The 27,526-nt window shown below is 39.0% G+C and overlaps 1 protein-coding gene across 2 annotated transcripts in view; it reads left to right on the plus strand.

The window, feature by feature from the left end:
* Nucleotides 1–65: 65 nt before the first annotated feature.
* LOC123586871 (alpha-1,3-mannosyl-glycoprotein 4-beta-N-acetylglucosaminyltransferase-like protein MGAT4E) overlaps nucleotides 66–27,526 on the plus strand; it is a 31,412-nt gene continuing 3,951 nt past the window's right edge. The window contains exons 1-2 of one of the 2 annotated variants that reach the window (XM_045456443.1): nucleotides 66–652; nucleotides 27,241–27,305. In XM_045456443.1, coding sequence (XP_045312399.1) covers nucleotides 27,303–27,305 — 3 coding nt within the window. In that variant the 5' untranslated portion in view covers nucleotides 66–652; nucleotides 27,241–27,302. The remainder of the gene's footprint in view (nucleotides 653–27,240; nucleotides 27,306–27,526) is intronic. The other variant, XM_045456442.1, reaches the window with a different exon arrangement.

Here is a 27,526-nt window from a genome sequence, read left to right on the forward strand (position 1 = left end):
CGTTCGGAAACCAATCACCGCCTGGTCTGCGGAGGACGTCATCATCCAGCGCCCACGGATCACCTACGTCTGGGTTCCGTACCGAATCGACTTGAGTCTGGGTTGCCGTTGTTCTGGGCTGTGTGGGATTTCGCCGCACCTCTTGAGAGGTAATTGGTGTCGCAGACCTGGAACCCACGCCAGCGTGGACTAGAACTGCGTTTACACCCTGGTATCAACGATTTTTCTGCTATCGCCTGTGTCCACACTCCAGGCTCACTTCAGACCCAAATATCCGTACGTGCAGCTTTGTGCTTGCTAGTCCAACCTGGGTCTCTAAGAGTCTTCGCTCTGATTGCTTATCCAAAAGTTATAAAGTTCTGAACTCTCAAAATGGAGAAGGAGGTTCTTAAAAGTTTTTCAATGTACCACCGTCCCCCAAACAAAATACTAGAAGGATCGATGAGGAGAGAAAATTGTCTTTGTATTGATAGAGAAAAAAGTCACCGAGTGAAGGTTACAGCAGGACCCTGGACTAAGCGCTAGTACGAATAAGAAGTTAGTGTTCTGAGTTATGTTCTTTGTCCTTCTGACTTCCTTGCAGCTCCCAAAAGATGCTGGTACTGGTCTTGACATCCAAACTGCAGGACCCACTAGCGAATGCCACCCTAAGGTATTGAGGAGACTCCGGTTTTTAATGTGATTACGTAATACATAAAAGTTCATTAGGAGCAAACCACTGGCCTTTTATTAACATTGTGCTAATAGGCTTGAATCAATTAGAAGTTATAATTGAAGCTGAATATACTTGATTATAATTGAGCTATTCAAATTTAATTTATCTAAAGTATAACATAAAACAAGAGTCTAATAGACTGTTACGTAAAAGAGAATTGTTCCAAGTTTTTACATGTGTACACAATTCATGTTTGTCGTCAAGTTCAAAATGCAGCCAGCAAAGTGTAATCAATAAAAAAAAATTAAGACCAACGTTCATGTTGATTTCTAATGATGTGGCACTTTGTTGAAAACACTCGGGCATTGGGATTTTGGAGGAAATCAAAGGTGCAAAAAAATAAGGTTTTAACTGAGATGTTCTCATTTTCAACAGTATGATTACTCCTCTAATGCTTTGGAATGAAAGAAGTCTAATCCCGAAACTGTTTATTTCATCTTTTGAAATTTCAAGAGTAGAAGTAAGGCCACTCAGACTGTTAAGTCCTATGGCCACTTTAGTGGAACAAAACACCTATAGATCTTTTATTCCACTTTCTATTAAAAAACAACAATTTGTAATTAATGGCACTCTTAGCTTCCAGATCCAAAGACACAGGTTCTTTCTAGAAAGACAAGTTGTAAAAGTTACTAAAAGAGTTGTTGTATCTAAATGCAAGCAGCATGTAGCTATTAACCTGGTATTAAGAAGAAAGGAGAATATTGTCCTAAAATCTTTGTTCTCACCAAAGTGGAAGTTCTAGGTTATATCGATCCTACTTTTTTGGTATTAAATCATCCTTTATTTTAAGCTAATAGTAAATGATAGTGGTGGTGGTTTGTTTTGTTTTGTTTTGAGGTCCTTTCTTGTCAAAACTTAAATGTGGCAAATCTATGCTGTTTATCAGAATCTTCAAAATTTTAATAGCATGTGAAACCCTAAAGCCTAGTAACCATTGCTTTGGAGACATTGGAAAATTATTCCTTCTAATTTGAAGAAATACATAACAGTAAAATTTTCTGTTGGAGACAGTATAAAGCAAAAGAGAAAAGTAATAAAGAGTATGGATTCTGAAGTCAGACTTACCTGGGTTCAAAAAAATATCTCTGCCAGTTATTATCCACGTGACCTTGGAAAAGTTATTTAATCTCCCTGGACTTCAGTTTCCTGTCTATAAAGATAATGATAATACCTGCTTCATAGAGTTATTGAAATAATAAAATTAATTCATGGAAAGTATTTAATGCACAATGGAATATTACTCAGCCATCAAAAAGAATGAAATCTTGCCATTTGCAATGATGTGGATGGAACTAGAGTGTATTATGCTAAGTGAAATAAGTCAGAAAAAGATAAGATACCATATGATTTCACTCATATGTGGAATTTAAGAAACAAAACCGATAAAGGAGAAGGGAAGGGAAAATAAAATAAGATAGAAACAGAGAGGGAGGCAAACCATAAGAGGCTCTTAACTAGAGAGAACGAACTGAGGGTTGCTGGATTGGCTAGATGGGTGATGGGCATTAAGGAGGGCACTTGTTATAATGAGCGCTGGGTGTTGTACGTAAGTGATGAATCACTGAATTCTACTCCTGAAACTAATATTGCACTGTATATTAACTAACTTGAATTTAAAGAAAGTTTTGGAAAAACTAATAAATAATACATAGTAATCACTCAGTAAATGTCAGCCACTATTATGGTGATGATAGTTAAAATTGTGGTGGTGGTGGTTATTTAAAGGGACCTAAGATGACTAAGGTCCTTTTTGCTTCTGCATGAGGAGAGAAAACATGGGGAAATTGAACCAAGGCATACATTCTAGTTGATTGAATAGACTAGCTGATGTTTACTGAGTACTTACCATGCAGTGACAAGTGCCAGAATTCAGACTGAGGACTGTCTTCAAAGCTCATATGTAAAACTACTGCACTATACTACCTCTAAAATGAAGAAAATCATATGAAAACTTTGGCTTTGAATAATATTAATAGCCTAAACAGACGTGGAGTCAAACTGTGGCTAAAAGGGGGAAAATCTATAAGAGAGAAAACAAACCAAAAGGTACTTAATGAATTTCTATCATGTGCCCAAGCTGTAGACAAGGTGTGTGAAGAACCTTGATTCAAAGTAAGATTCAGTAGCACTCAAAAAAGTACATTAATTAAATCTGGAGAAAAGTGCCTGTGACTAACTTTTTATATGCCTTATTTAAAATATAGTGTATGGTAGGGGCCTCTACCTGACTCAATATCAGCTCAAGTCATGATCTCACAGTTCCTGAGTTCAAACCCTAAGTTGGGCTCTGTACTGACAGTGTGGAGCCTGCTTGTGATCCTCTCTCTCCCTCTCTTTCTGTCTCTCTCTCTCTCTCAAAATAAATAAACATTTAAAAATAAAATAAGTGTATGGTAAAAATAGTTATGTTAAGATGGAGTCTCAGTTAAAAATAATAATATCTAGAGTAGCTTAGTAAGGGGGAGCTCAGTTTCTAGAAGCAGATATCTGGGTTTAAATCCCTTTTCCTCCACTTAATAGCTACCTGACCTTGGAGGTGAAGAAAAACACTTTTCTTCTGCCATCTTATATTCTGTGGCTGGAGTCTTGCAAATTAAACTGACAAAAGACAAATGAACAGGAGGGGGAAAAACACTTTATTTACATGTGCCGCATGCACACACGTGGGAGACGTCAGTGATAACTCAAAGAAGATAGGATTTCCTATCTGTATACCACCTTACTAGGTAAAGGAGAGGAGGAGAAAGGCACTTACAGGAAAACAAATGACTTTTTGGAAAGAAATTATTTTCAGGAGAACAAACAGGAAATTAAAAGTTTGTGATAATGCTTCTCTATCTTGGTATGAGTGGTGTTTTCATCTTCAGGGCCATAACATTTCCCTAAATAAGGGATTTGAGGTAGATTTTATTCTCATTCTTCCTTCTGGGAGTAGATCTGCCCTCGGGGAGAATTTATGGTAGTCTTATTTCCCAGAAGTTGTTACTTTTAGTCAGAAAATGAAAGCTCTAAGAAGCTTTTTTTTTTTTTTTTTTTTTTTTTTTATATCTGTTGAATCTCAGATGCTCTCAGCTTAAAGTAATCTTTATGCCAAAGTGGCATATCTGGGGGTGCCATATTCTGATCCCCTCAACCTTGAGCAAATTACTTAAAGTTTTAGTGGAACATGGTCACACCTGTTGGTTTACGTATTATCTGTGGTTACTTTCCCTCAAAACTAAAATAGTTACTGTTTACAGCAAGTTTGTCAATTCCTAGTTTAGAATGAAGTTGCTGGGCAGCCTACACCACATGGGGGCAATAGAGCTTCATTACAGGATCACCATTTTACGGACAACAAAACTCGAAAACTGATTCTGCTAAACTAAACATATCAGCAATTATAGAAATGAATATATTTTTCCTATCTATAAGCTCCTTTCTCCAAGGTTCCAATCACGCACGAGTCTTTTCTGTCTTGAAAACATCTAAGCCGGGGTATCCAGCTGGCTTAGCCAGTACAACGTATGAGTCTTGATCTCCGGGTTTTGAGTTTGAGCCCTATGTTGGGTGTGGAGATTACTTAAAAATAGGATGTTTTTCAAAAACATATATGCCAAACACATATCCCCATATCCCTCCCAATAGAGCTTTTACCCGTGGCCTTTGTTTCTTCAGCACCTGGTCATTTCTGGTGTCTTTGAACTCTGGCTTCAAAACTCATTTGTTTATTGAAAGGTTGCTCTCTAGGGTCACCAATGACCTCCTAAATGCATTTTCTGAATTCTCACTCTAGTATTTCTATTGAGATCCTATCCTCCTTGAAACCCTCTATTCCATGGCACGTCACATACTTCGTTCTCTCGCTATCTGGCCACTCTCATTGAAAAAGCTGTTCTTCTCCTTTAACCAGTATTCTCTTAATATGCTCTGTTTAGGATGGGTATCAGTCCAACTAGGTGCACTGATTTGCTTTTGTAAATTGTTACTAGCCCTACAAAGTTTGGGAATCAGGTTGTTAACTGACAAGGGGCAGCCATGGTTTAGTTTGAAATGGGACCAGATAAGAAGGAATTGGTATTAATTGAAGAGGTTTGATCAACCATCATGTCCGAAGGGCAGACCATAATAAGTTAGGGGGTAGAACTCCCTTAGCCTCATAAGCCCACGCTTCGTGACTCAGTCAGCTTTGAGGGCTAGACTCAAGTCTAATCTTAGAGACCTTTATACTGTATCCTCTGTGAGGGGACACCTGTTCTGTTCCTTTCTTCTGGATAACATAGGAGCTCTGTGTTATGCAAAAAAAGAAGAGAAGAAGGAGAAGGAGAAGAAAAGGAGAAGAGAAGAAGAAGGAGAAGGAGAAGAAGAAAAGAAGAGCAACTGGGCACCTGGGTATGGAGTTGTTCTACCTCTCAGTGAACGCTAACATAAACTGAGCTACATGAAATGGCTTTGAGGACCAAGTCTTAGCCACATGGGACGAGTTGACAGCTCCCAACTGTGCATGTGGAAGAACTTTGAAATGCTGGCCACATTTCCCCCTAGACCCTCAGACTCTGGCTCAAACTGACAACCATATTATTACCTAAAGTCCCTAAACCTTCTACTTTACCTCACACATCAGCTTACATACTGTGCAAATCAAAAACAACCTCCCTGTCCTACCTTGTTATCAGAAGCCCGGATAAATAAATCACATACCCGGAGATGTTTCTTAACCTGACGTAAAAGAAACTGATCCTGTCTTGAGTTTGACTGGATATACCTGGTTCTAATGGACTGCTTCCTGGTCGAGGGGATAAGGTTTGTATAGGAAAGCGTATCTGGCAAGAAAGACAGAAGCATACTCCCCAAGACACACAGCACATGAGGTGAAGATGGTACTTCTCCTGACTTCTGACTCAAACTAGGTTTTCTGTGTCATTACAATTCCTCTTGAGATCCGGGTGCATTCCTTTCCTTGTTTTCATGAGACACCCCTGAGATCTTAAAAAAAAAAAATTTCTTTAATGTTTATTTATTTTTGAGAGAGAGCGAGAAAGGCAGAGCATGAGAAGGGGAGGAGCAGAGAGAGGGAGACACAGAACAAGAAGCAGGCTCCAGGCTCCAAGCTGTCAGCACAGAGCCCGACGCGGGGCTCAAACTCACGGACCATGAGATCATGACCTGAGCCGAAGCCGGACACTCAACCCACTGAGCCACCCAGGCACCCCAAGACACCCCTGAGATCTCAAGCTACTTTGAGTTGGTTCTTTTTGTTTTGAACTAAAGAACCCTGATTGCTTTGTTCTCTAAGCCTGAAACCTACCTGTACCAACTTGCAGTGCAGATTCAGCAAGCCACTGGCTCCCCCTGGGGGAGGGAGGGCAGCACATTTTGTGAACAAGAAAAACATCCCATTTTTAAGATGGCTGCAGCTTCAACAGGATGGCAAACAACTTAAACAGATGACCAACATTCTGGGCCATCTCCATAAACCCTAGATTTTAATGAATTTCCGTCTTTTGGCATTAGCCCAAAGAGTATGTTGGGCTCTTATGACAGATGACCTTGTATTCTTCCTTGGAATAATGAATGGGTTTCTCATAGCCTCATAGAATAGTTGTCATCTGTTTATATGACATCTTGACTTATATGCCCATTTAACCTCTCATGATTCCCTGATCTGGGCCACAGCACCTCTGAGATAATCTTGAGAAATTTATAGTGGAAGTTCTAAAGGGAGAATTCTTGAACAACATTCTGTCCTTCCAAGACATCTATATGAAGCTGGACAAGTTATCAGTGGTCCTGGAGTAGCAAGCCTCTGGATAATCAAGGCTGTCCAATAATTTCCAGAGAATACTGGATAAGAACAGCAGTTCAGTACCTATTCTTTGCTTATGGAATCCAAAGACCAGTAGATAAGAAAGAGAAGGGGCGGGACGCCTGGGTGGCTCAGTTAGTTAAGCATCCAACTTTGGCTCAGGTCTATGAGTTAGAGCCCCGCATTGAGCTCTGTGCTGACAGCTCAGAGCCTAGATCCTACTTCAGATTCTTTGCCTCCCTCTCTTTGCCCCTCCTCCTCCCCCCCTCAAAAATAAACATTAAAAAAATAATTAAAAAAGAAAGAAAGAGAAGGGGGTTATCTGGTATTTATCTGTAGCAAAGACTATCTCACTCCTTTGCTCCAATCTTGATCTAGTTTGACCGAGCTCAGCCTAACAAGATACTTCCAACATAAGGTACAGTCATAAAGTGATCTCTGGGCCTGCTTCTCCAGTATCTTTGTGCTTGAGGCCAGAACCACAGAATTTATCTCAGAAGCTAGAACACCAAGAGCCATCAGAAGTAACTCCACTAAGAAATATCCCTGACTAAGGCTTCTTATTTTTGTATATTTCAGTAAATGTATTTTTAGTTTTAATTTATGATTCGTTCTTTTTAAAAATCTATTTGTTTATTTTTGAGAGAGAGAGCACAAGCAGGGGAGGGGTCAGAGAGAGGGAGAGAGAGAATCCCCAGGAGGCTCCACACTGTCAGCACAAAGCCCGACATGGGGCTCAATCTCACGAATGTGAGATCATGACCTGACCCAAGATCAAGAGTGGGACGCTTAACTTACTGAGCCATCCAGGCACCCCTAGTTAGTTCTTTTTCATAGCTACACAATCCTAATTAATATCTGACTCTTTTGTTTTATAGCCTTTTGTTCTAGCTTTAAGGATAGTATTCTTTTATTTATCTCCTTGAGGGATCTTGATCATACTCATTTAAAGCCCTCCTTTAGCACCTGTTGGGATGAGCACTGGGTGTTGTATGGAAACCAATTTGACAATAAATTTCATATTAAAAAAATAAAATAAAGCCCTCCTTTAATCGATTGCTGAATTGTTCACCTTTTCTCAGGAGTCAATGCTTCTATTCATTCAGTTTATTGGCTATCTTTGACTTTATGCTTTGAACTATAAGTCTGCAAACTTATTTCTTTTAAACATTAGTGTTTCATTAAATGCCTGGGTACCACAGCCTAGCCAAGTTGATACAGAAAATTAACCATTACCCCTAATGATAAGATTTGCTATAGAATTACAATAATCAAGATAGTGTGATACTGGCAAAGGTATAGACACATCGATTAATGAACCAGAAGAGAACGTTCTGAAATAATCTCACACAAATGTGGCCCATTGATTTTTTACAGAGGTGCAAAAGCAATTTCAATGGGAAAAAGGTAGTCTTGTTGACAAAGGTGTTAAAACAACATCAGTAGGCAAAAAATAAGCATCGATCAAATATTTTTTAATGCTTATTTATTTTTGAGAGAGAGACAGACAGAGTGCAGGCAGGAGAGGGGCAGAGAGAAAGGGAGACACAGAATTGGAAGTAGGCTCTAGGCTCCGAGCTGTCAGCACAGAGCCTGACATGGGGCTCAAATTCATGAGGTTAGAGATCATGACCTAAGCTGAAGTCAGCCACCCAGGTGCCCCAAAATAAGCATTGATCTAAACCTCATACTTTATATAAAAATTAACTCAAAAACTATCATATATGAATGTAAAATGTAAGACTAGAAACTACTTAGAAGAGAACATGGGAGAAAGCCTTTAAGACCTGGGGATAGGCCAAGAGTTGTTAAATATGACACAAAAACCACAAGCCACAAAACAAAAATTGATAAATTGGTCTTCAACTTGGTTTTCAAAATGAGAATTTTTGCTCTGCAAAAGGCACTATTAAAAGAATGAAAAGACAAGCTTTAGATTGGGAGAAAATATTTGTAAATCACATATCTGACCAAGGACTTGAATGAAGTCCTTTAAAGAACTCTCAAGACTTAACAGGAATAATACAAACGACCCAGTTTTTTAAATGGACTAAGACACTTTAACAAAAAGGATATGCAGACAGCAGGTAAGCTCATGAAAAGATTTTCAAAAGATGCCATTAGAGAAATTTAAATTAAAATCATAACGAGATACAATTATACAACTGTTAGAATGGCCAAAACTAAAAATACTGGCAATACCAAGTGCCGACAAGGATGCGGAACAGCTGGAACTTTCATACATTGCTAGTAGGGATGCAAAATGGTACAATTTAGCCTCAATTTAGCATTTTCTTGTAAACCTAAACATACACTTACCATATTATTCAGAAATCATATTCCTGGTTATTTACCCAGGAGAAATTAAAATCTGTGTTCATACAAACCCCTGTATACAAATGAATCTCAAAGATATGCTGAATGAAAGAAGTCTCAAAAAGCTAATATGATTCCTATTCTATGGAAATCTCAAAAAAAAAAAAAATACAGTGATGGAGAACAGTTAAGGAGAGGTTGCCAGGGATTAGGAATGGGGGGGGGGGGGTGATAAAAGGATACCACAAAAGAATTTTAGTATAAGGCTGGGACTGTTCTGTATGTTGATTATGGTGGTTGTCATATAGCTATGCATGTGTTAACATTTATAAAATTGTATACCAAAAAGGTTTCACAAGGGCGAGAGTGGATCTCTTCACTCACTCTACTGAATCAAATTCAAATCTTTTGTTCTCTGTCTTTAAGAGTCTCTTAGGGCTTGCTTCCCTCTCTGTTTTTCTCTTATTTTTCCTTCCTCTCCCCTATGTTCATCTGTTTTGTTTCTTAAATACCACATGTGTGTGAAATCATATGATATTTCTCTTTCTCTGACTGACTTATTTCTCTTAGCATAATACACTTTAGTTCCATCCACATTGTTGCAAATGGCAAGATTTCATTCTTTCTGATCGTTAAGTCGTATTCCATTGTATATATATACCACATCTTCTTTACCCATTCATCAGTCGATGGATATTTGGGCTCTTTCCATAATTTGGCTATTGTTGATAGTGCTGCTATAACAGTGGTATGCATGTGCCCCTTTGAATCCGCATTTTTGCATCCTTTGGATAAGTACCTAGTCGTGCAGTTGCTGGGTTGTAGGGCAATTCTATTTCTAATTTTTTGAGGAACCTCCATACTGTTTTCCAAAGTGGCTGCACCAGTTTGCATTCCCACCAACAGTGCAAAAGAGTTTCCCGTTCTCTGCATCCTCGTCCACATCTGTTGTTTCCTGAGTTGTTAATTTTAGTCATTCTGGCTGGTATGAGATGGTATCTCATTATGGTTTGATTTGTATTTCTCTGATGATGAGTGGTGTTGAGCATGTCTTCATGTGTCTGTTAGCCATCTGGATGTCTTCTTTGGAAAAGTGTCTATTCTTGTCTTCCACCCATTTGTTAACTGGATTGTTTTTCGGGTGTTGAGTTTGGCTAAGTTCTTATAGGTTTTGGTACTAACCCTTTATCTGATATGTCATTTGCAAAGATCTTCTCCCATTGTGTCGGTTGCCTTCTAGTTTTGTTGATTGTTTCCTTCGCTGTGCAGAAGCTTTTTATTTTGACGAAGTCCCAATAGTTCATTTTTATTATTATTTCCATTGCCTCCGGAGGCATGTCTAGTAAGAAGTTGCTGTGGCTGAGGTCAAAGAGGTTGCTATCTGTGTTCTCCTCTGGGATTTTGATGGTCTCCTGTCTCACATTTAGGTCATTCATCCATTTATATTTATTTTTGCGTGTGATGTAAGAAAGTGGTTCAGTTTCATTCTTCTGCATGTTGCTCTTTTCCCAGCACCATTTGCTGAAAAGACTGTCTTTTTTTTCCATTGGATACTCTTTCCTTTGTCAAAGATTAGTTGGCCATATAGTTGTGGGTCCCTTTCTGGGTTCTCTATTCTGCTCCATTGATCTATGTGTCTGTTTTTGTGCCAGTACCATACTGTCTTGATGATTACAGCTTTGTAATACAGCTTGAAGTCTGGAGTTGTGATGCCTCCAGCTTTGGTTTTCTTTTTCAGGATTGCTTTTGGCTATTCGGGGTCTTTTGTGGTTCCATACAGATTTTAGGATTGTTTGTTCTAGTTCTGTGAAGAATGCTGGTGTTATTTTGATAGGGATACCATTGAATGTGTAGATTGTTTTGGGTAGTATAGACATTTTAACAATATTTGTTATCCATGAGCATAGAATGTTTTTCCTTTTCTTTGTGTTGTCTTTAATCTCTTTCATAAGCTTTCTGTAGTTTTCAGAGTACAGATCTTTTACCTCTTTGGTTAGATTTATTCCTAGGTATCTTACAGTTTTTGGTGCCATTGTAAATGGGATCAATTCCTTGATTTTCTGCTGTTTCATTATTGATGTATAGAAATGCAACCAATTTCTGCACATTGATCTTATATCCTGTGACTTTGCTGAATTCACGTATCAGGGGCGCCTGGGTGGCTCAGTCGGTTAAGCGTCCGACTTCAGCTCAGGTCACGATCTCGCGGTCTGCGAGTTCAAGCCCCACGTCGGGCTCTGGGCTGATGGCTCAGAGCCTGGAGCCTGCTTCCAATTCTGTGTTTCCCTCTCTCTCTGCCCCTCCCCCGTTCATGCTGTGTCTCTCTCTGTCTCAAAAATAAATAAACGTTAAAAAAAAATTAAAAAAAAAAAGAGAAATGAATTCACGTATCAGTTCTAACAGCTTTTTGGTGGAGTCTTTCAGGTTTTACATGTAGACTATCATGTCATCTGTGAAGAGTGAAAATTTGACTTCTTTGCTAGTTTGTATGCCTTTTATTTCTTTTTGTTGTATGATTGCTGAAGCTAGAACTTCCAGTACTATATTGAACAACAGTAGTGAGAGTGGACATCCCTGTCATGTTCCAGATCTTAGGAGGAAAGCTGTCAGTTTTTCCCCATTGAGGATATTAACTGTGGGTTTTCATATATGGCCTTTATGATGTTGAGGAACGTTCCTTCTATCCCTACTTTCTTGAGGGCTTTTATCAAGAAAGGATGCTGGATTTTGTCAAATGATTTTTCTACATCTGTTGAGAGGATCATCATCCTTTCTTTTATTAATGTGATATATCACATTTATTGATTTGTGAATAGTGAACCAGTCCTGCAGCCCAGGAATAAATCCCATTTGATCATGGTGAATAATTCTTTGAATATAGTGTTGAATTAAATTTGCTAGTATTTTGTTGAGAATTTTTGCATAGGATTGATATTTTCTGATGCTATTATAAATAATATCATTTGAAATCTTTATTTCCTGATTATTTGTGTTTAGTATATAGAAAATACAATTGGTATTTATATATAGACCCTGTATTCAGTGACCTTGATAAATTCACATATTAATTCTAATAGTTTGTAAATTCTTTGTTATTTTTTTTATATAATCACATTAAAATTTTATCTCTTTCTTTCCAAGCCATATGTCTTTTCTTACTTTTCCCCTTATTGAACTGGCTGGACCTTCATTACAATGTTGAGTAGAAGTTATGACAGAGGGCATCCTTGTTTATTCTCATTCTCAGAGGTGGGAAAGCTTTCAATAATTTACCATCACACACACACACACACACACACACACACACACACACACACACGATATTATTCGGCCTGAAAAATGAAGTCCTGCCATTTGCAATAAAATGGATAAACCTAGAGGACATTACCCTAAGTGAAATAAGCCACACTGAGAAAGACAAATAATTACTTACATGCGAAATCTTTTTTTTTTTTTTTAATGGCAAATTCATAGAAATAGAGTAGAATGGTGGTTGCCAGGGTCTTAAGGGGTGGGGGAAAAGGGTGAGGCTGATAAAAAAAAAAAGAGTACAAACTTCCAATTGTAAGATAAATAAGGTCTTGGGGCACCTGGGTAGCTGAGTCAGCTAGGCATCCTACTCTTGATTTTGGTTCAGGTCATGATCCCAGAGTCATGGGATTGAGCCCCGTGTTGGGCTCCACACTGAGTGTGGAGCCTGCTTAAAATGTTATCTCTCTTCCTCTGCCCCTCTCCCCTGCTTGTGCTCTCTTTCTCTCTCTAAAGAAAAGGGGAAAAAAAGATGAATGAGGTGCCTGGGTGGCTCAGTCAGTTAAATATCCAGCTTCAGCTCAGGTCATGATCTCGAAGTTCATGGGTTCAAGCCCCAAGTAGGGCTCTGTGGTGGCAGCAGGGGAACCTGCTTCAGATCCTGTCTCCCTCTCTCTCTGCCCCTCCTCCATTCTCTCTCTCTCTCTCTCTCTCTCTCTCTCTCTGTCTCCCAAAAATAAAATAAATATAAAGATGAATAAGGTCTGAAGCTATAATGTATAACATGGTGACTACAGTTGATAATACTGTGTTGTGTAACTGAAGTTTGCTAAAAGAGTAGAACTTAAGTGTTCTCACACACACAAAAAGGTAAATGTGTGGGTGATTAATGTGTTAATTAACTTGATGATGGGAATCTTTTCACAATGCACATGTGTATCAAATCAAAATGTTGTACACTTTAAAAATAAATAAATATAAGTAATAATTCACCATTAAGAATTTTGGGGAAGAGGAGTAAATAGTCCAACTAGATTAAGGTAATCTCCCCACTATTCCTACTTGCTAAGAGTTTTTACCATGAGTGAATGTTGAATTTTACCCAGTGGTTTTTCTTCATCTATCAAGATGATAACTCCTGGAAAATTTATCATCTAGTTATGATGCATTACGCTCTTTATATATTGCTGGATTCAGTTTGCTAATATTTGCTTAGGAGTTTTACATCTCCGTTCTCATGAGAGATTGGTTGTAATTTTCCCTTTTATGATATCTTCGTTAGATTTTGGTATTAAAATATGCTGGCCTCATAAAAATCAGTTGGGAAGTAGTACCTCCTCTAGTTTTTGAGAGAATTTATTTAAGGAGAATTCACCTTAATATTTAGGAGAATTCACCCATGAAGGTATCTGGGCCTGTACTTTCTTGTGTGGGGGAAATTAATCATGAATTCAATTTCATTAGTAGATATAGAACCAATCAGACTTTCTATTTCTTCCTGTGTTAATTTTTATAAGTTGTTTTTCGAGGATTTTGTCCATTGCATCTAAAATATTGTCAAATTTGTGGTTTCTTATCTCGCTAGTAGTTTAATATCTGTGGAGATTTGTTTATACTTTTTTCCTGATCAGTCTTGCCTAGAGGTTATCAATGTTACTGCTTTTTAAAAGTACCAACCTTTAACTTTGTTCATTTTCTCTATTGTACTTTCTCCCCCCTGTTTCACTTATTTTGGATCTTCTCTTCATTACAGCACGTGTAAAGACACTGTGTGTGTGTGTGTGTGTGTGTGTGTGTGTGTAAATACAGTGGTATGGGAACAAAAGTGCTAGCCATAGTATGGTGGGAGATGAGGCCTAGAGAGTGTGCAGTGAGAAATGCAGAGGCCTAACAATGACCGTCCCTGAGGAAACTGTTATGTAAAGAGCAGATGGAAGGAAGGAGAGGGAACCAAGAAGGAAAGCGAAGATATGAGAACCAGAAGAGTGCCATCTCACCAAAGCAAAGGGAGTCTAAGCATTCTAGGAAAGAAGGGGCAGCCGACAGTGCCAAGCATCAGAGTATGCACACTAGTTAAAACTCCTTGAGGGGCGCCTGGGTGGCTCAGTCGGTGAAGCGGCCGACTTCGGCTCAGGTCATGATCTCGCGGTCCGTGCGTTTGAGCCCCGCATCGGGCTCTGGGCTGACAGCTCAGAGCCTGGAGCCTGTTTCAGATTCTGTGTCTCCCTCTCTCTGACCCTCCCCTGTTGATGCTCTGTCTCTCCCTGTCTCAAAAATAAATAAAACGTTAAAAAAAATTAAAAAAAAAAACTCCTAACTTACCAAACTAAACAGGACATTTGTTTATAATAAGTAGTACAGCACAGTGGTTAAAAGGACAGACTCTGGCATCCCCTGGGTTCATATATCTGCTCTCCTACTATCCCAGCTGTGTGATTGGGGGCAGATTATTTAACCTCATCTGATTACCCTTTCATCTGTTCAATGGGAAAAGCAATGGTACCACTGCTAGCTTTGAGTAGGACCTAGAGCAATAAACAGTTTGGTAACCAGTAAGCTTGTAGAGCCAACTACCCTGCCACTTGGGCCTTAGGATCCAGCAGACCCAATGGTATTGCTAGTATGTCTGGCAGACCGAGATGCTGTCAGTGATGCCCCAGAGATTCTGATTCATTTCCTTTGGACTCAACTTGGGCGTGCCACATCACCCTCTCATACCCACATTCAATCCATCAGTACTGCTGGTCAAATCAATTTCCAAAATATCACAAACCCAACTATATTTCTGTTTCCATTATAAAACTACCATCTTCTCTTACCTGAACACCTGTAATATGTAAGTCTTTTCTTCCTTCTGCTGTTTGCCCACTCTCAAATTCTCTCTCTATACTGAAGCCTGAGCAGTTTTTAAAAATGTAAATAAAATCATATGATTTCCTTGCGTAAAGCCCTTCCGTATTTTCCGATTACATTAAACTTAAGCCCAAATTTCTTACGATCGTTATAAGGTCTTAAATTAGTGGTTCCTAACCTTGGCTACATTTTAGAATCACTTGGAGATCTTTTAAAATATGAATATATTCATAGCTAACATACATACACTGCTTAGCATGAGCCACTCTATTATACTCTATATATAAAATATAGTATATAATTATACAATGGCTATATATATAATTTTATATATGTAGTATATATATAAATATATATACTATATTCTCTATGTATAATATGCCATATAGTTTATACATATACATATATGTTTATGCATATAGCTATAGGACATCAAACCCAATGAAGTAGGTATTATTATCATCCTCATTTTATAAATGTAACTTTTTTTCACCTCAGTGAGATCTCATACATGTCCATCTAAATACAGAAATCTAAATCTAAATCTAAATCATATTGGAACATTACCTACTAAGGAATCTGTGACATGTAGGTTTTAACTTGCCAGCCTCTGCAGAACAAGGAAGCATATTTAGAAAAACATTGAACTGGCTGCTGAGCAAACAAACCCACCATATTCACCAAAGTGTGTACATGCTGGGTATCAGAGCTTCCTTCCTTCAAGTAACCCCCACCCTTGGAATAAAGGTGAAGGTTCTACTCATCCCCCACCCCCATTCAGAGCAATGACTGTCAGAAGGGTGTTCCCTGGCAGGGGCAACCAACTTTGACTTTCAAGCCCTATTGGATTTTATTCCATTTCATCTTGCTTTCATTTGTCTGGATGAAGCCCCAGTGGAAGCCCCAAATTCTGTCCCCTCTAGGACTGGCACAGGAGAGAAAATCAATCACATGGGGAGAGGGATAGCTAAACTTTGTAGCTCAACTCTGCCTCCCCAAGAGTCACCATCACCTGGAGGGGAAAACTCTGTCATTAACTCCTACTCTACCCATAGCAGAAAGGCACTCTTCTCCAGTTACTGCTCCAACACTGGACAACTGCATAAATTCTTCTTGGTTCAGTAATGCACGTTGGGGTGTGGGATGGGAAATGAACATGGAGAGCCTAAGAATGGACAGCTGGATTACTAGGTCTTGTTCATCATCCATGTCCTATGACCTCCAACTCTAACTCCTTGAGTATGGGATTCTTTCTTCTGCTCATTCCCCACCCATTTCCATAACAAGTGCTCTCAAAAGGATGTTTTACATTAAAGGATGTGTTTTTCCTTCCTTTTACCCTTAACCTTCCCCCTATCATTCAAGCAGTCCAAGGGCTCTCTATATATACATTCTGGTATTTTCAAAGGTAAAGTCAGGATAGTTCAAAAACACCATGCCTATGAGCAAAGCAAGTAGGAACTAAATTCTGGAACTTGCTTCCCTATACCTTCTTGTAAATCCCTGGGGATTAATGAATTACAATTGGAGGAATGTCTCCCCCTAATACTGTTTGTCCTGGGGTGAGATGGATGGCAGACTAGGTAGTATGACTAAAGGAGTTGTTTTGTGAGGTGGGTGCAATTGCCTGTGGTTTTCTGGTGCCAGCAGCTCTCCACCCCTGGGTTCATCCACCTCCCGTGACCTGAGCTCACTGGGATTGCCTGGTCTAGCCTCAAAGGTTTGACATATATATTTCTGGTAATACTATACCAAACATTTTACTAAACCAAAGCCAAATAGGCAACTAGAAAAGCTGTTTGCTACCTCCTCTTACTCATGCCAAACAAGACTGTAGAATAGCATGATGGGAGGACAGATTTTGACGGAAGAAGGATTTAGGTGGAATTTCGTAGCTTACAGAGTCAGTTGCCTTTTTACCAAACTTGCTCCCACACCAAAAGAAAACCTAATGAACTCATTTATGCAGAAAGGATTTTAAGCAAACCTGTACAAACACACCTAACAGGCCATAAGAAAAGGATGCCTGTTTAGTTTGCTTCCAGCACGCAGCATCCATTTATGGGTGCCCAGGAAACTAGGAACTCCAATACATATACTATCCTTTTCTTCACAGTACTAACAACTAGAGAGCACACGATATGTAATATTTTGTCCTTAAGTAAGTGATCATTTAAAATCCCAAGATTAAACCCACTAAGTTAACGTGAATATTTATCAAAAATACTTTTCAAAAATAATGCTTTTTTAAGAAAGAGGTTTCTCGTACAAACAGTGGAACTACATCAGGATCAGCAGAAGATATGGTCCTTTTAGGAAAAAGGACTGCACACATAAGCCTAGGAGTTGAGTTTTACATCTATCTTTTAGGCAAAGAACATCTCTTTCAAATGATTCCTACAGCCAAAACCAGCTGTGACTTTCTTAGAATGGTGGGCAGAAAATAGGATCTTCATAAAACTTAAGAAGGGGCAGCTAGTTTGAGTAACACCTTAGAGAAACACTCCCAAACCCTCAAAATCACCGCATAGCTGAGCCTCTGGGGCTGAAAAACTGAAATGCTTGCCCAAGTGAAAGAGCTGTGAACACACAAAAGATTTGTGCAAACCCTGTCTCTGGTATTTGGAAGAGAGGGTTCAGTATGTGTGCTGAGGGAAGGGGGTCCCAGGTGGAAAGTTCAACATCAACGTACTCTGGAGTAGCTTGACTCAGAAACACCTGGGACAGGTATTTACTCTGGGAGGAATACTAGAGTTACTGAATATAAGAATATATTTTAGAAGAAACAGCAGTCCCTGAAGAGTCAGGTAATTTTGTTTTCAGGCCCTAGGGTTTTTTTTTTATTTATATATAATTCATACACCATAAAAATCACCTTTTAAAGTGTACAATTCAGTAAGTATTTTTTAGCATATTCACAAAGTTGTGCATCCATCACCAGTATCTAATTCCAGAACATTTTAATCACCCCCAAAAGAAACTGTTTTGTGAGAAGGGAGATGATTCGTTTTCAGAAATACCAAATAAAAGCTACGCTGTCTAGTTAACAGTAGGTTTACAATCTGTTGGAAATATATATGAACCACCCCCCATAATGGAGTCCCAAACTCTTAGACACTTCACTTCCTGGTCTTCCTCCCCTGTCCATTTCACGGGCTTATTTTCATGGGCTTTGCAATGAGCATGCACCAAAGGAGGGACTGAAAGTCTCTGCCTCACCTCAGAAAATGTACATTTGTACCAATCAAACCGCTTTTGCCTTACATGGGCATAGGCGATGTCTGGGTAAGGCTGTAACCTCTGTATTACTCAGCCAATGAGGAATCAGGGGAGGGACTTGCACACTAGGAGATAAATTGTCTGCTGTAACTGCCCCGAGTGTGCCTGTCCCATCAGACACCCACTCTTGCAAGAAAGTTGATCAAAGCCTTGCTTCACTGTGTGCCTAATCTCCACGTCCCTCCTTTGGTTGAGTCAGTGGGTTTATGCCATTTTCTTCACTGCGTTTGGGAGAAGAATGAGGTATAAAGAAGTCAGCTGCAAGAGAAAGGGAACAGGGGACGACAGTTTGGAAAGATGGTCGCCCCGAGCAACTCCTCATTCTCATATTAATTGAGAAAACCACATCAATCATCAATAGGCATCACAATTTATTATACTGTTTAAAGAGTATTCTTAGGAGGAAAACAGAACTTGTTTAAGCACCTAGTGGGAGTAATCTATGGTTGAGCAAGCACAAAGAATCTGATTAGACCCATAGCAGGTGGTCATGGTCTCTGAGAAAGCGGAGAAGTACCAGCAAAAGAAGCAGGTGGCTGTCCACCCTGAGCGGGCCAGGCATTCCCAGCTGCTTGGCTTCAGCAACATAAATCAACCGCCTCCCCAGAGAGACATTTCAATAGAGGTTTTTCTTAGAGCTGTATTGTTTATTGTACAGTTCTAGTTAATGTTTTCCTCCAATATTATGTTTGAAGCATCACATCGATCCGAGGGACTACTACAGGCTTATTTCTCCCAGTTTTCATTATCAAGTTTCCCTATTCCCCCTCTCCCAAATTGCTAGCAACCTGTAATCTACTTTCTGTCTCCATAGATCTGCTATTCTGGATGTTTCATATAAATGAAATCATACAATATGTGGCCTTCTATGTCTGTCTTCTTTCACTTAGCATGATGTTTTCAAGGTTCATACATGCTATAGCATGTGTAAGCACTCCATTCCTTTTAATGTCTGACTAACATTCCATGGTATGGAATATCATGTTTTATTTATCTGTTTATCAATTGATGGACATTTGGATTGGTTCCACTTATAGGCTATTTCGAATAATGCTTATGTGAATATTCATGTACAAATTTTTGTGTGGACATATATTTCCATTTCTCTTAGGTACACACCTAGGAGTGGAATTGCCATGTCATACAATAACTTTATGTTTAACTTTTTGAGGAACTGTAAAACTGTTTTCCAAAGCAGTTGTACCAGTTTACATTCCCACCAACAATGTATGAGGGTTCCAACTTCTCCACATCCTCACCAACACTTGTCATTGTCTGTCTTTTTTATTATGGCCATTCTGGTAGGTATGACATAGTATGTCATTGTGGTTTTGATTTTCATTTCCCTATTGACTAATGATATTGAGCATATTTTCATGTGCTTATTAGCCATTTGTATATCTACTTTGGTAAAATGTCTATTCAAATACTTTGCCCGTTCATAAATGGGTTGTTTGTCATTTTATTGTAACAATTTTTTATATAGGCTGGATACTAGTCCTTTATCAGATATATGATTTGCAGATATTCTCTCATTCTGTGGCTTGTCTTTTTCACTTTCTCCTTAGTATCCATTGAAGCACAAAGGTTTTTAATTTTGAAGATGTCCAATTCATTACTTTTCTTTGATTGCTTATATTTTTGTTGTCATGCCTCAGACACCATGCCTAATACAAGATTATGAAGATTTATATCTATGTTTTCTTCCAAGAGTCTTATAAATTTAGTTCTTTACCTATTTTGAGTCAGTCTTTGTGGAGTAGTAGTCTAACTTCATTCTTTTGCATGTGGATATTCAGTTTCAACACGCTTTGTTGAAAAAAAACTATTCTTTCTCCCATTTTATTATCTTGGCAATTTCTGAACTTTCTTCTATTCCATTGATCTGTGTGTCATTAATGCCACAATCACACTGTCTTAATTACTGTAGCTTTGTAGTTAAATTTTGAAATCAGGAAATGTGAGTCCCCTAACTTTGTCTGATGGTGTTTTATGGGTTTTTTTCCAGATTGTTTTGGCTCTTCTGGGTCCTTTACATTTCCATGTAAATTTTAGTATCAGCTCATCAATTTCTTGAAGAAGGAAAAAAACAGTTGGAATTGTGAAATCACATAGATATAGAGATGGGTATATAGTAATAGATATGATATAGATAGATATAGATAGATATAGATATAGATATAGATATAGATATAGATATAGATATAGATATAGATATAGACATATAGATATAGATATGCCCCCAATTCCTGACACAGAGCTCCCAAAACATTTATAATCTCCTGAGTGATAGGAGTATCTTTTGTTCTAATGAGCCAACTCTTGATGGGCTCCTGGACGGGGGCTAGTCCCCAGAAAGACCAAGCCATGATTAGAAGCTTGGAACTTTCAGTCTTACACCCTCTCCATCCTCCAGGGATGGAGTTAATAATTGATCATGCCTACATGATGAAGCCTCCATAAAAATCACTAATGTAAGGGGTTTGGAGAGCTTCCACGTTGGTGAATACATCCTCATGCCAGGAGAGTGGCACACTCCAACTTTATAAGAACTGAAGCTCCTACCTTTGGGACCCTTCCAGATCATGCCTTATGTAACTCTTCATCTGGGTATTCGTTTGTATCCTTTATGACATAAGAAACTGGCAAATGTGTTTCTCTGAATTCTGTGAGCCACTCTAGCAAATTACCAAATCCAAAGATGGGATTGTGAGAATCCCCAATTTATAGCCTATTGGTCAGAAATACCAGAGGCCCAAACTTGCAATTGGCATCTGAAGTGGGAAGCAGTCTTGTGGGACTGAGCCCTTAACCTGCAGGATCTGATATTAACTCCAAGTAAATAGTATCAGAATTGAGTTAAATTGCTTGTTGTGGGAAAACCCATACATCTGGTGTCAGAAGTGAAATGTTGTGAGTAGCCTAGAGGGAGAAACAGAGTTGTTTTATCTTGGAATTTTGATGGGGACTGTATTAAATCTGCCTGTCAATTTGGGGAGTATTGTCTTAATAACATGAAATCTTCTGGATTTGTTTTATTATTCATTGATACTTAACATTAATGAGCAGGCACAAACAAATTCAGGTTTCCTAAGACCTATTCTTCTATCATTGTTAGCCTAATCTTCTCCCAACCTATTGGGCTGTAGTGTCCAAAGCAATCCCATTGGCTGGAGGTGAAAGCTAGTGTTGCAGTGCTCTGGATGACAGAAAGATAATGTTCACCATGAAGTAGCCACTAGCCCACTGGTTGTTTCCTGTACCTCCCTTTTCTGCTTTGTAGTTCAGAAACATTTCTTTGAAAGACAGAGAATCCATAAACGGGAGCAGCCTGGCAAATACATTACCGATCATTTCATCTTTGTGGGCTGTAATGTGAAAGTCACCAAGTTAAATCCAGGAACACTCCAGCAGCCGTTCTTTCATATGCTTTTCTACTAAGTAAATATGTTTTGTTAAAATATAAGCAGCATAAGCAATTTTATAATTCCTGTATTCAAATTCCTGATAGTATTTGTCCATGGAATTTCCCTGTGACTCCTAGAACTCTTGGTCGATGATAATGTCCTCTAAATATCCAACCACAGCATCAGTCCTGCAACAGAGCAGATAGATGTGTTTTGCTTCTTCTAAGGAAGACAGTGGTACCCACCAGTCTCCTACCTTGCCCTTGGCCTGAGCCCTTGCTAGGCCCCATAAAGCCCCACCAGCATTGAGGGCATGTTGAAGAGGCTTCCAGGGGTGCCACCCATGAGCCTGCATTGTGGGCCCAGGCCACAGCCATGCCCAGTCTGTACCTACACAGCAGGCCTTGGCCACAGCCTCCTCCTGCTGAGATTACACTCTGCCTGTGGCTCCTTATGCCCATTATTCTTAACATAATCTTTTCTTTCTTTTTTTTTTTAAGTAGTCTATATACCCAGCATGTGGCTCAAGCACATGACCCTGAGATCAAGAGTTGCATGCTGTACAGACTGAGCAAGCCAGGTGCCCCTCAACATCATTCTTTTAAAATGGTCTTTGGCTACAGGGAGAAGAAACAAAAGAATATAAAGGGGATAACATAGATTAAGAAGCCAAGAGAATGGGGAGGCTGAATCAAAAAGAAGAAGAGGAGAAGGAAAAAGGGAATCCCATTTTTAAGCAAATGGCTTTATCAAAGCAACACCATCACAAAATAAAAGCTGGTTCTTAATGCAGACCTAGTTCTTTTGGAGAGATATTCTTAAAAGAGGACACTGTAATCCTGGACTTATAAAAGTGATAGTATTCTATTGGCATTAATTTTTCTTAGATAGTGACTAAGTGTATGTTTTATTCAGAGCAATCCAAAAATGGGGGGTGGGGGTGGAGCTGGAGGTTGGAAAGACAGACTTAGGACATTAATTCTTAATGATGACAAGGAAGACGACAAGATAAAGTGGAAGGAGATTTTCAGGGAAAGAGACAGCATGTCTGGAATAAGTGGGAATTGAAAATCACCCAAGGAAACTGAAATTGGTAAATTTGTGGAGATAGATTTACTTCTTCCCTAAACTCTCTATGAGATTGCCACACTTGGTAAGTCATGTTGCCCAACAGACTTTCTTGGGGAGCTTCCGAGTGACTTGACCTCTGTTGCCATAAAGCCAGATTCCAATCTGCTCTTCTCATTTTGATTCCAGATGTTCACCAAGTGCTAACCAAAAATTATCTCCTGCCATTGGGATTTTGAGTAATTTTTATTCTTTTTTTTCGTAATTGATCCAATGTTTTACATTAAACATATATTGATTTGAATTTGGAGACAATATCAATAAAACGATTCCTATTTGGAGAAAAATGTGGCCCAGTCCACAGTCCTGGATCTAGGTCAGAATCCCAGGACACTGATGTCAAAACTTCCTCACCATTTCCCTGCAACCCTTACCAAGGAGCTGGTGTTTCATGTGAAGTTGGAGAGGTAAACAGGTGCCATTCAGAGAGGACAATAGTTGTAGGTGGAGTGTCACCTGAAAGCAGTGACCAACTTTGCCTTGCCTTAGAGGATGCACATTCTGGCCTCATCTAGCTCCCACAAATATTGTATTTTCTTCTTGACTTTGGAGAAAACCTTGAAGTCTCAAGAGTTGTGAAGCTGAGTTCTTCTGCACCACCCCCCCCCCAAAAAAAAGCCTCAGAACTACACCTCCAGTAAAGGTGAGGACTTTCACGTGTTGTGGTTGAAACTTTTATAGGTATGAAAATGTGTGTATGTGTTGTCAAAAGCCTTGAGGGAATGGAAGTCTCAAGTCAGAAAGGGAGTTTATCTCCTGGATCTGACTTGATTGCATTAATAACCTTAGATCCATAATAAGTGCCTGTGTTAGTCTGGGTTCTCCAGAGAAAAAAAGTCAATAGGAGATGAGAGAGAGAGAGGGAGAGAGAGAGAGAGAGAGAGAGAGAAGAGAGAGAGAGAGAGAAAGAGATTATTATGAGAGATTAGCTCACACAGTTATGGAGTAGAGGTTGAGAATTCAACAACTTGCTGTCTACAAACTGGAGGGTCAGGAAAGCTAGTGGTGTGGTTCCAGTCCAAACTCGAAGGCCCAGGAACCAGCGTAGTTGATGATGTAATCACAGTCTGAGTCCAAAGGCCTGAGAACCAGGCATGTCGATGTCTGAGGGCAGCAAATGGATATCTCAGCTCAGAAAGCAGACCAACATAAGCACTGTGGGAGACTCAGAAGGAGAAGAGACAGAAAAGAGCAGAGAGGATATTTGAAGAAATAATGGCTGAAATCATCTCAAGCTTGATGGCTATAAACATCCAAGAAGTTCGAAACTCCAAGTAAGATGAACTCAAAAAGACTCACACCAAAACACATTATAATCAAACTTTCAAAAGTCAAAACCAGAGAAAGAATCTTGAAAGCAGCAAGAGAGAAGCAAATCACCACATGCATGCAATCCTCAATAAAATTATTAACACCTTTCTAATCAGAATCTTTTGGGGCAAGAAGACAGTGGGCCAACATGTTCAAAGTACTAAAAGGAAAACAATTGTCAATGAAGAATCCATTATCCAGCAAAACTGTCCAAAAAGGAGGGAGGAATTAAGATATTACTAGATAAAAGCCAAAGGAATCTATAACCAGTGGACCTGCTCCACAGGAAATGCTCAAGGAAGCATTGAGCCTGAAATGAAAGAACATGAGACAGTAACTCAAAGCCATATGGAGAAATAAAGATCTCAATAAAGGTAAATATACAGGCAATTATGAAAGCTAGTATTATTGTAACAATGGTTTTTGATTATACTTTTTGTCTTCTACATGACTTAAGAGACTAATATATTTAAAGAAAAACTAGTGTAAAAGCTAGTATGACTTTAACTTTGGTTTGTAGCTCTAAATCTTATCTTCTACTAGATAACTAGTAGGTAACTAGAAGTAGCTAACTTCTATTAGAGAGTAGCGCATTTAAAAAGAAGTATTAGGGGCGCCTGGGTGGCTCAGTCGGTTAAGCGTCCGACTTCGGCTCAGGTCATGATCTCAAGGTTCATGAGTTCGAGCCCCGCGTCGGGCTCTGTGCTGACAGCTCAGAGCCTGGAGCCTGCTTCACATTCTGTGTCTCCCTCACTCTCTCTCTGCCCCTTCCCTGCTCATGCTGTGTCTCTCTCTGTCTCAAAAATAAATAAACATTAAAAAAAATTTTTTTAAAAAGAAGTCTTAGTTCATGGCACACAATGTATAAAGATGTAATTTTGTGACAAAAACAACCAAAAGCGGGGAGAGTGGAACTGTAAAGGAGCAGTTTCTGTGCTACTGAAGTTAAACGAGTATAAATTCAAATTAAAGAGTTATAAGTTTAGGGTGTTAAGTATAATCCCCCATGGCAACCACAAAGAAAAGACCTATCAAATATACACAAAAGGAAATGAGAAGCTAATTAAAACATTTTGCTATTAAAAAAATCCAACTAAACACAAAAGTAGATGGTAATACAGGAAATAAGGGACAAAAATACTATAAAAAACACACAGCAAAATGTCAGAAGTAAGAGTCTCCTTAGGAATAATTACTTTAAATGCAAACTGATTAAACTCTCCAATCCAGAGATTGGCAGAATTGACTTATAAACCGGATCCAACTATGTGCTATCTATGAAAGATTCACTTTAAATCCAAAGAAACTAACAGATTGCAAGGGAAAAGATGAGGAAAAAATTCCATGCGTATAGTAAGCAAAAGAGAAGGGGTAGCTGAACTAATAACAAACAAAATAGACATTAAATCAAAAAAGTTTACAAGGGACAAAGAAGGACATTATAAGTGTTCGTTAATAAGTGTTCAACACAGCAAAGAGATACAACAGTTATGAACATTTACATACCTAATAGCAAGTCTTCAAAATATAAGCAGCAAAAACTGATGGAATTAAAGGGAGAAATACAATAATATTTAAACAATTCAGTACCCTACTGACAATGATGAACAGGACAACCCAACATAAAATAAATAAGGAAATAGAGGACTTAAACTGCACAATAAACCAACTAGATTTACCAGGCATTTCAGAGCACTTTACCCAACAAGAGAATACACATTCTTCTCAAGTGCATATATCTCAGGATATGCCATATGTCAGGCCACAGATTAAGCTTCAATGCATTTTGTAAAAAAAAAAAAAAATAGATATCGTTCAAAGTATGTTCTTTTACCAAAATAGGATAAAGTTAGCAATCAATAATAAAAGGAAAACTGGACATTTCACAAAATTGGGGGAATTAAATAACACACTTAAAAAAACTTTTTTTTTTTTTTTTTTTGAGAGAGAGCACATGTGAGGAGGGAGAAGGGCAAAGAGAGGAGAGAGAGGGGCGCCTGGGTGGCTCAGTCGGTTAAGTGTCCGACCTCGGCTCAGGTCATGATCTCATGGTTCATGAGTTCAAGCCCCACATCTGTCTCTGTGCTGACAGCTCAGAGCCTGGATCCTGCTTCGGATTCTGTGTCTCCTTCTCTCTCTGCCCCCCCCCCCCCCCCCCCCCGCTCACACTCTGTCTCTGTCTCTCAAAAATAAATAAACATTGAAAAAAAAATTTTTTTTTAAAAAGAGAAGGAGAGAGAGAATCCCAAGCAGGCTCTGCGCTGTCAGCACAAGGCCAACAAGGGGGTTGATCCCAAGAACCACGAGACCATGACCTGAGCTGAAATCAAGAGTCACATGCTTAACCAACTGAGCCATCCAGGGTCCCCTAAACAACACACTTTTAATCAATGGATCAAAAAAGAAATCACAAAGGAAATTATAAAATATTTAAATGAATGAAAATTTAAAAAAACAATATACCAAAATTTATGGGACACATTGAAAGTGACTCTAAGGGGAAAGTTTATAGCTAAAAATGCTTACACCTCATCACTTCTACTCAACATACTATTGGAAGTTCTAGCAAGAGCACTTAGGCAAGAGAAAGAAATAAAAGACATCCAAAATTGGAAAGGGAGAAGTAAAATTTTCTGTTTGCAGGTGATATTTCTTACAGGTAGAAAATACTAAAGATTCCTCACAAATAAACAAAATCTGTCAGAACTAATCAACTATTTCAGTTAAAAAGCAGGATACAAAGTCAACACACAAAAATCAGTTGCATTTTGGGGCACCTGGGTGGCTGCCAGCTAAGTGTCTGACTTTGGCTCAGTTCATGATCTCATGGTTCATGAGTTCAAACCCCGCGTTGGGCCCTGGGCTGAGAGCTCGGAGCCTGGAGCCTGCTTCTGATTCTGTGTCTCCCTCTCTCTCTCTCTGCCCCTCCCCTGCTCATGCTCTGTCTCTCTCTCTCTGTCTCTCTGAAGTGAATAAATGTTAAAAAAAATTTTTTTTTAACTTCAGCCTCACCTTATCCAGAAACAGGTGCTCGATGTGAGGCTGGAGTGGTAACCAGCCCCCCATTCAGGGTGGACAATGGTTGTCAAGCAGGGTTTCCTGGGAGGGGTGACTAGTTTCTGCTACCTCAGAAGAGCCACTCTGGGACCCTATCCTGCATGCATAAAAATATTAAAGTTTTTTCTCTTTGATTTCAGAGAAATTCCAGCCCTCATCTTCTGTTAAACAAAAAGACTCTGAAGGACATAGCACTCCAAACATGGTAAAGACTTTCACGTGATTAGAAATTTCCGGTCACTTTTAGTTTCCAACCTACTTACCAGTCCAGGATGGGGGGGAAGATATACCAACAAGAGTTTCTCTTGGTCCCTCTGAGTTGACCAACATCATAATCTGCCTAACGTAATCCTGGAAATGATCAGGCACAAAAGTAAACAGGGACCTAACAGACAAGACAATAATAAACAGTTATTTATTGATCAA

Source organism: Leopardus geoffroyi, chromosome C3, assembly GCF_018350155.1.
Source record: "Leopardus geoffroyi isolate Oge1 chromosome C3, O.geoffroyi_Oge1_pat1.0, whole genome shotgun sequence".
Lineage (NCBI taxonomy): Eukaryota > Metazoa > Chordata > Mammalia > Carnivora > Felidae > Leopardus > Leopardus geoffroyi.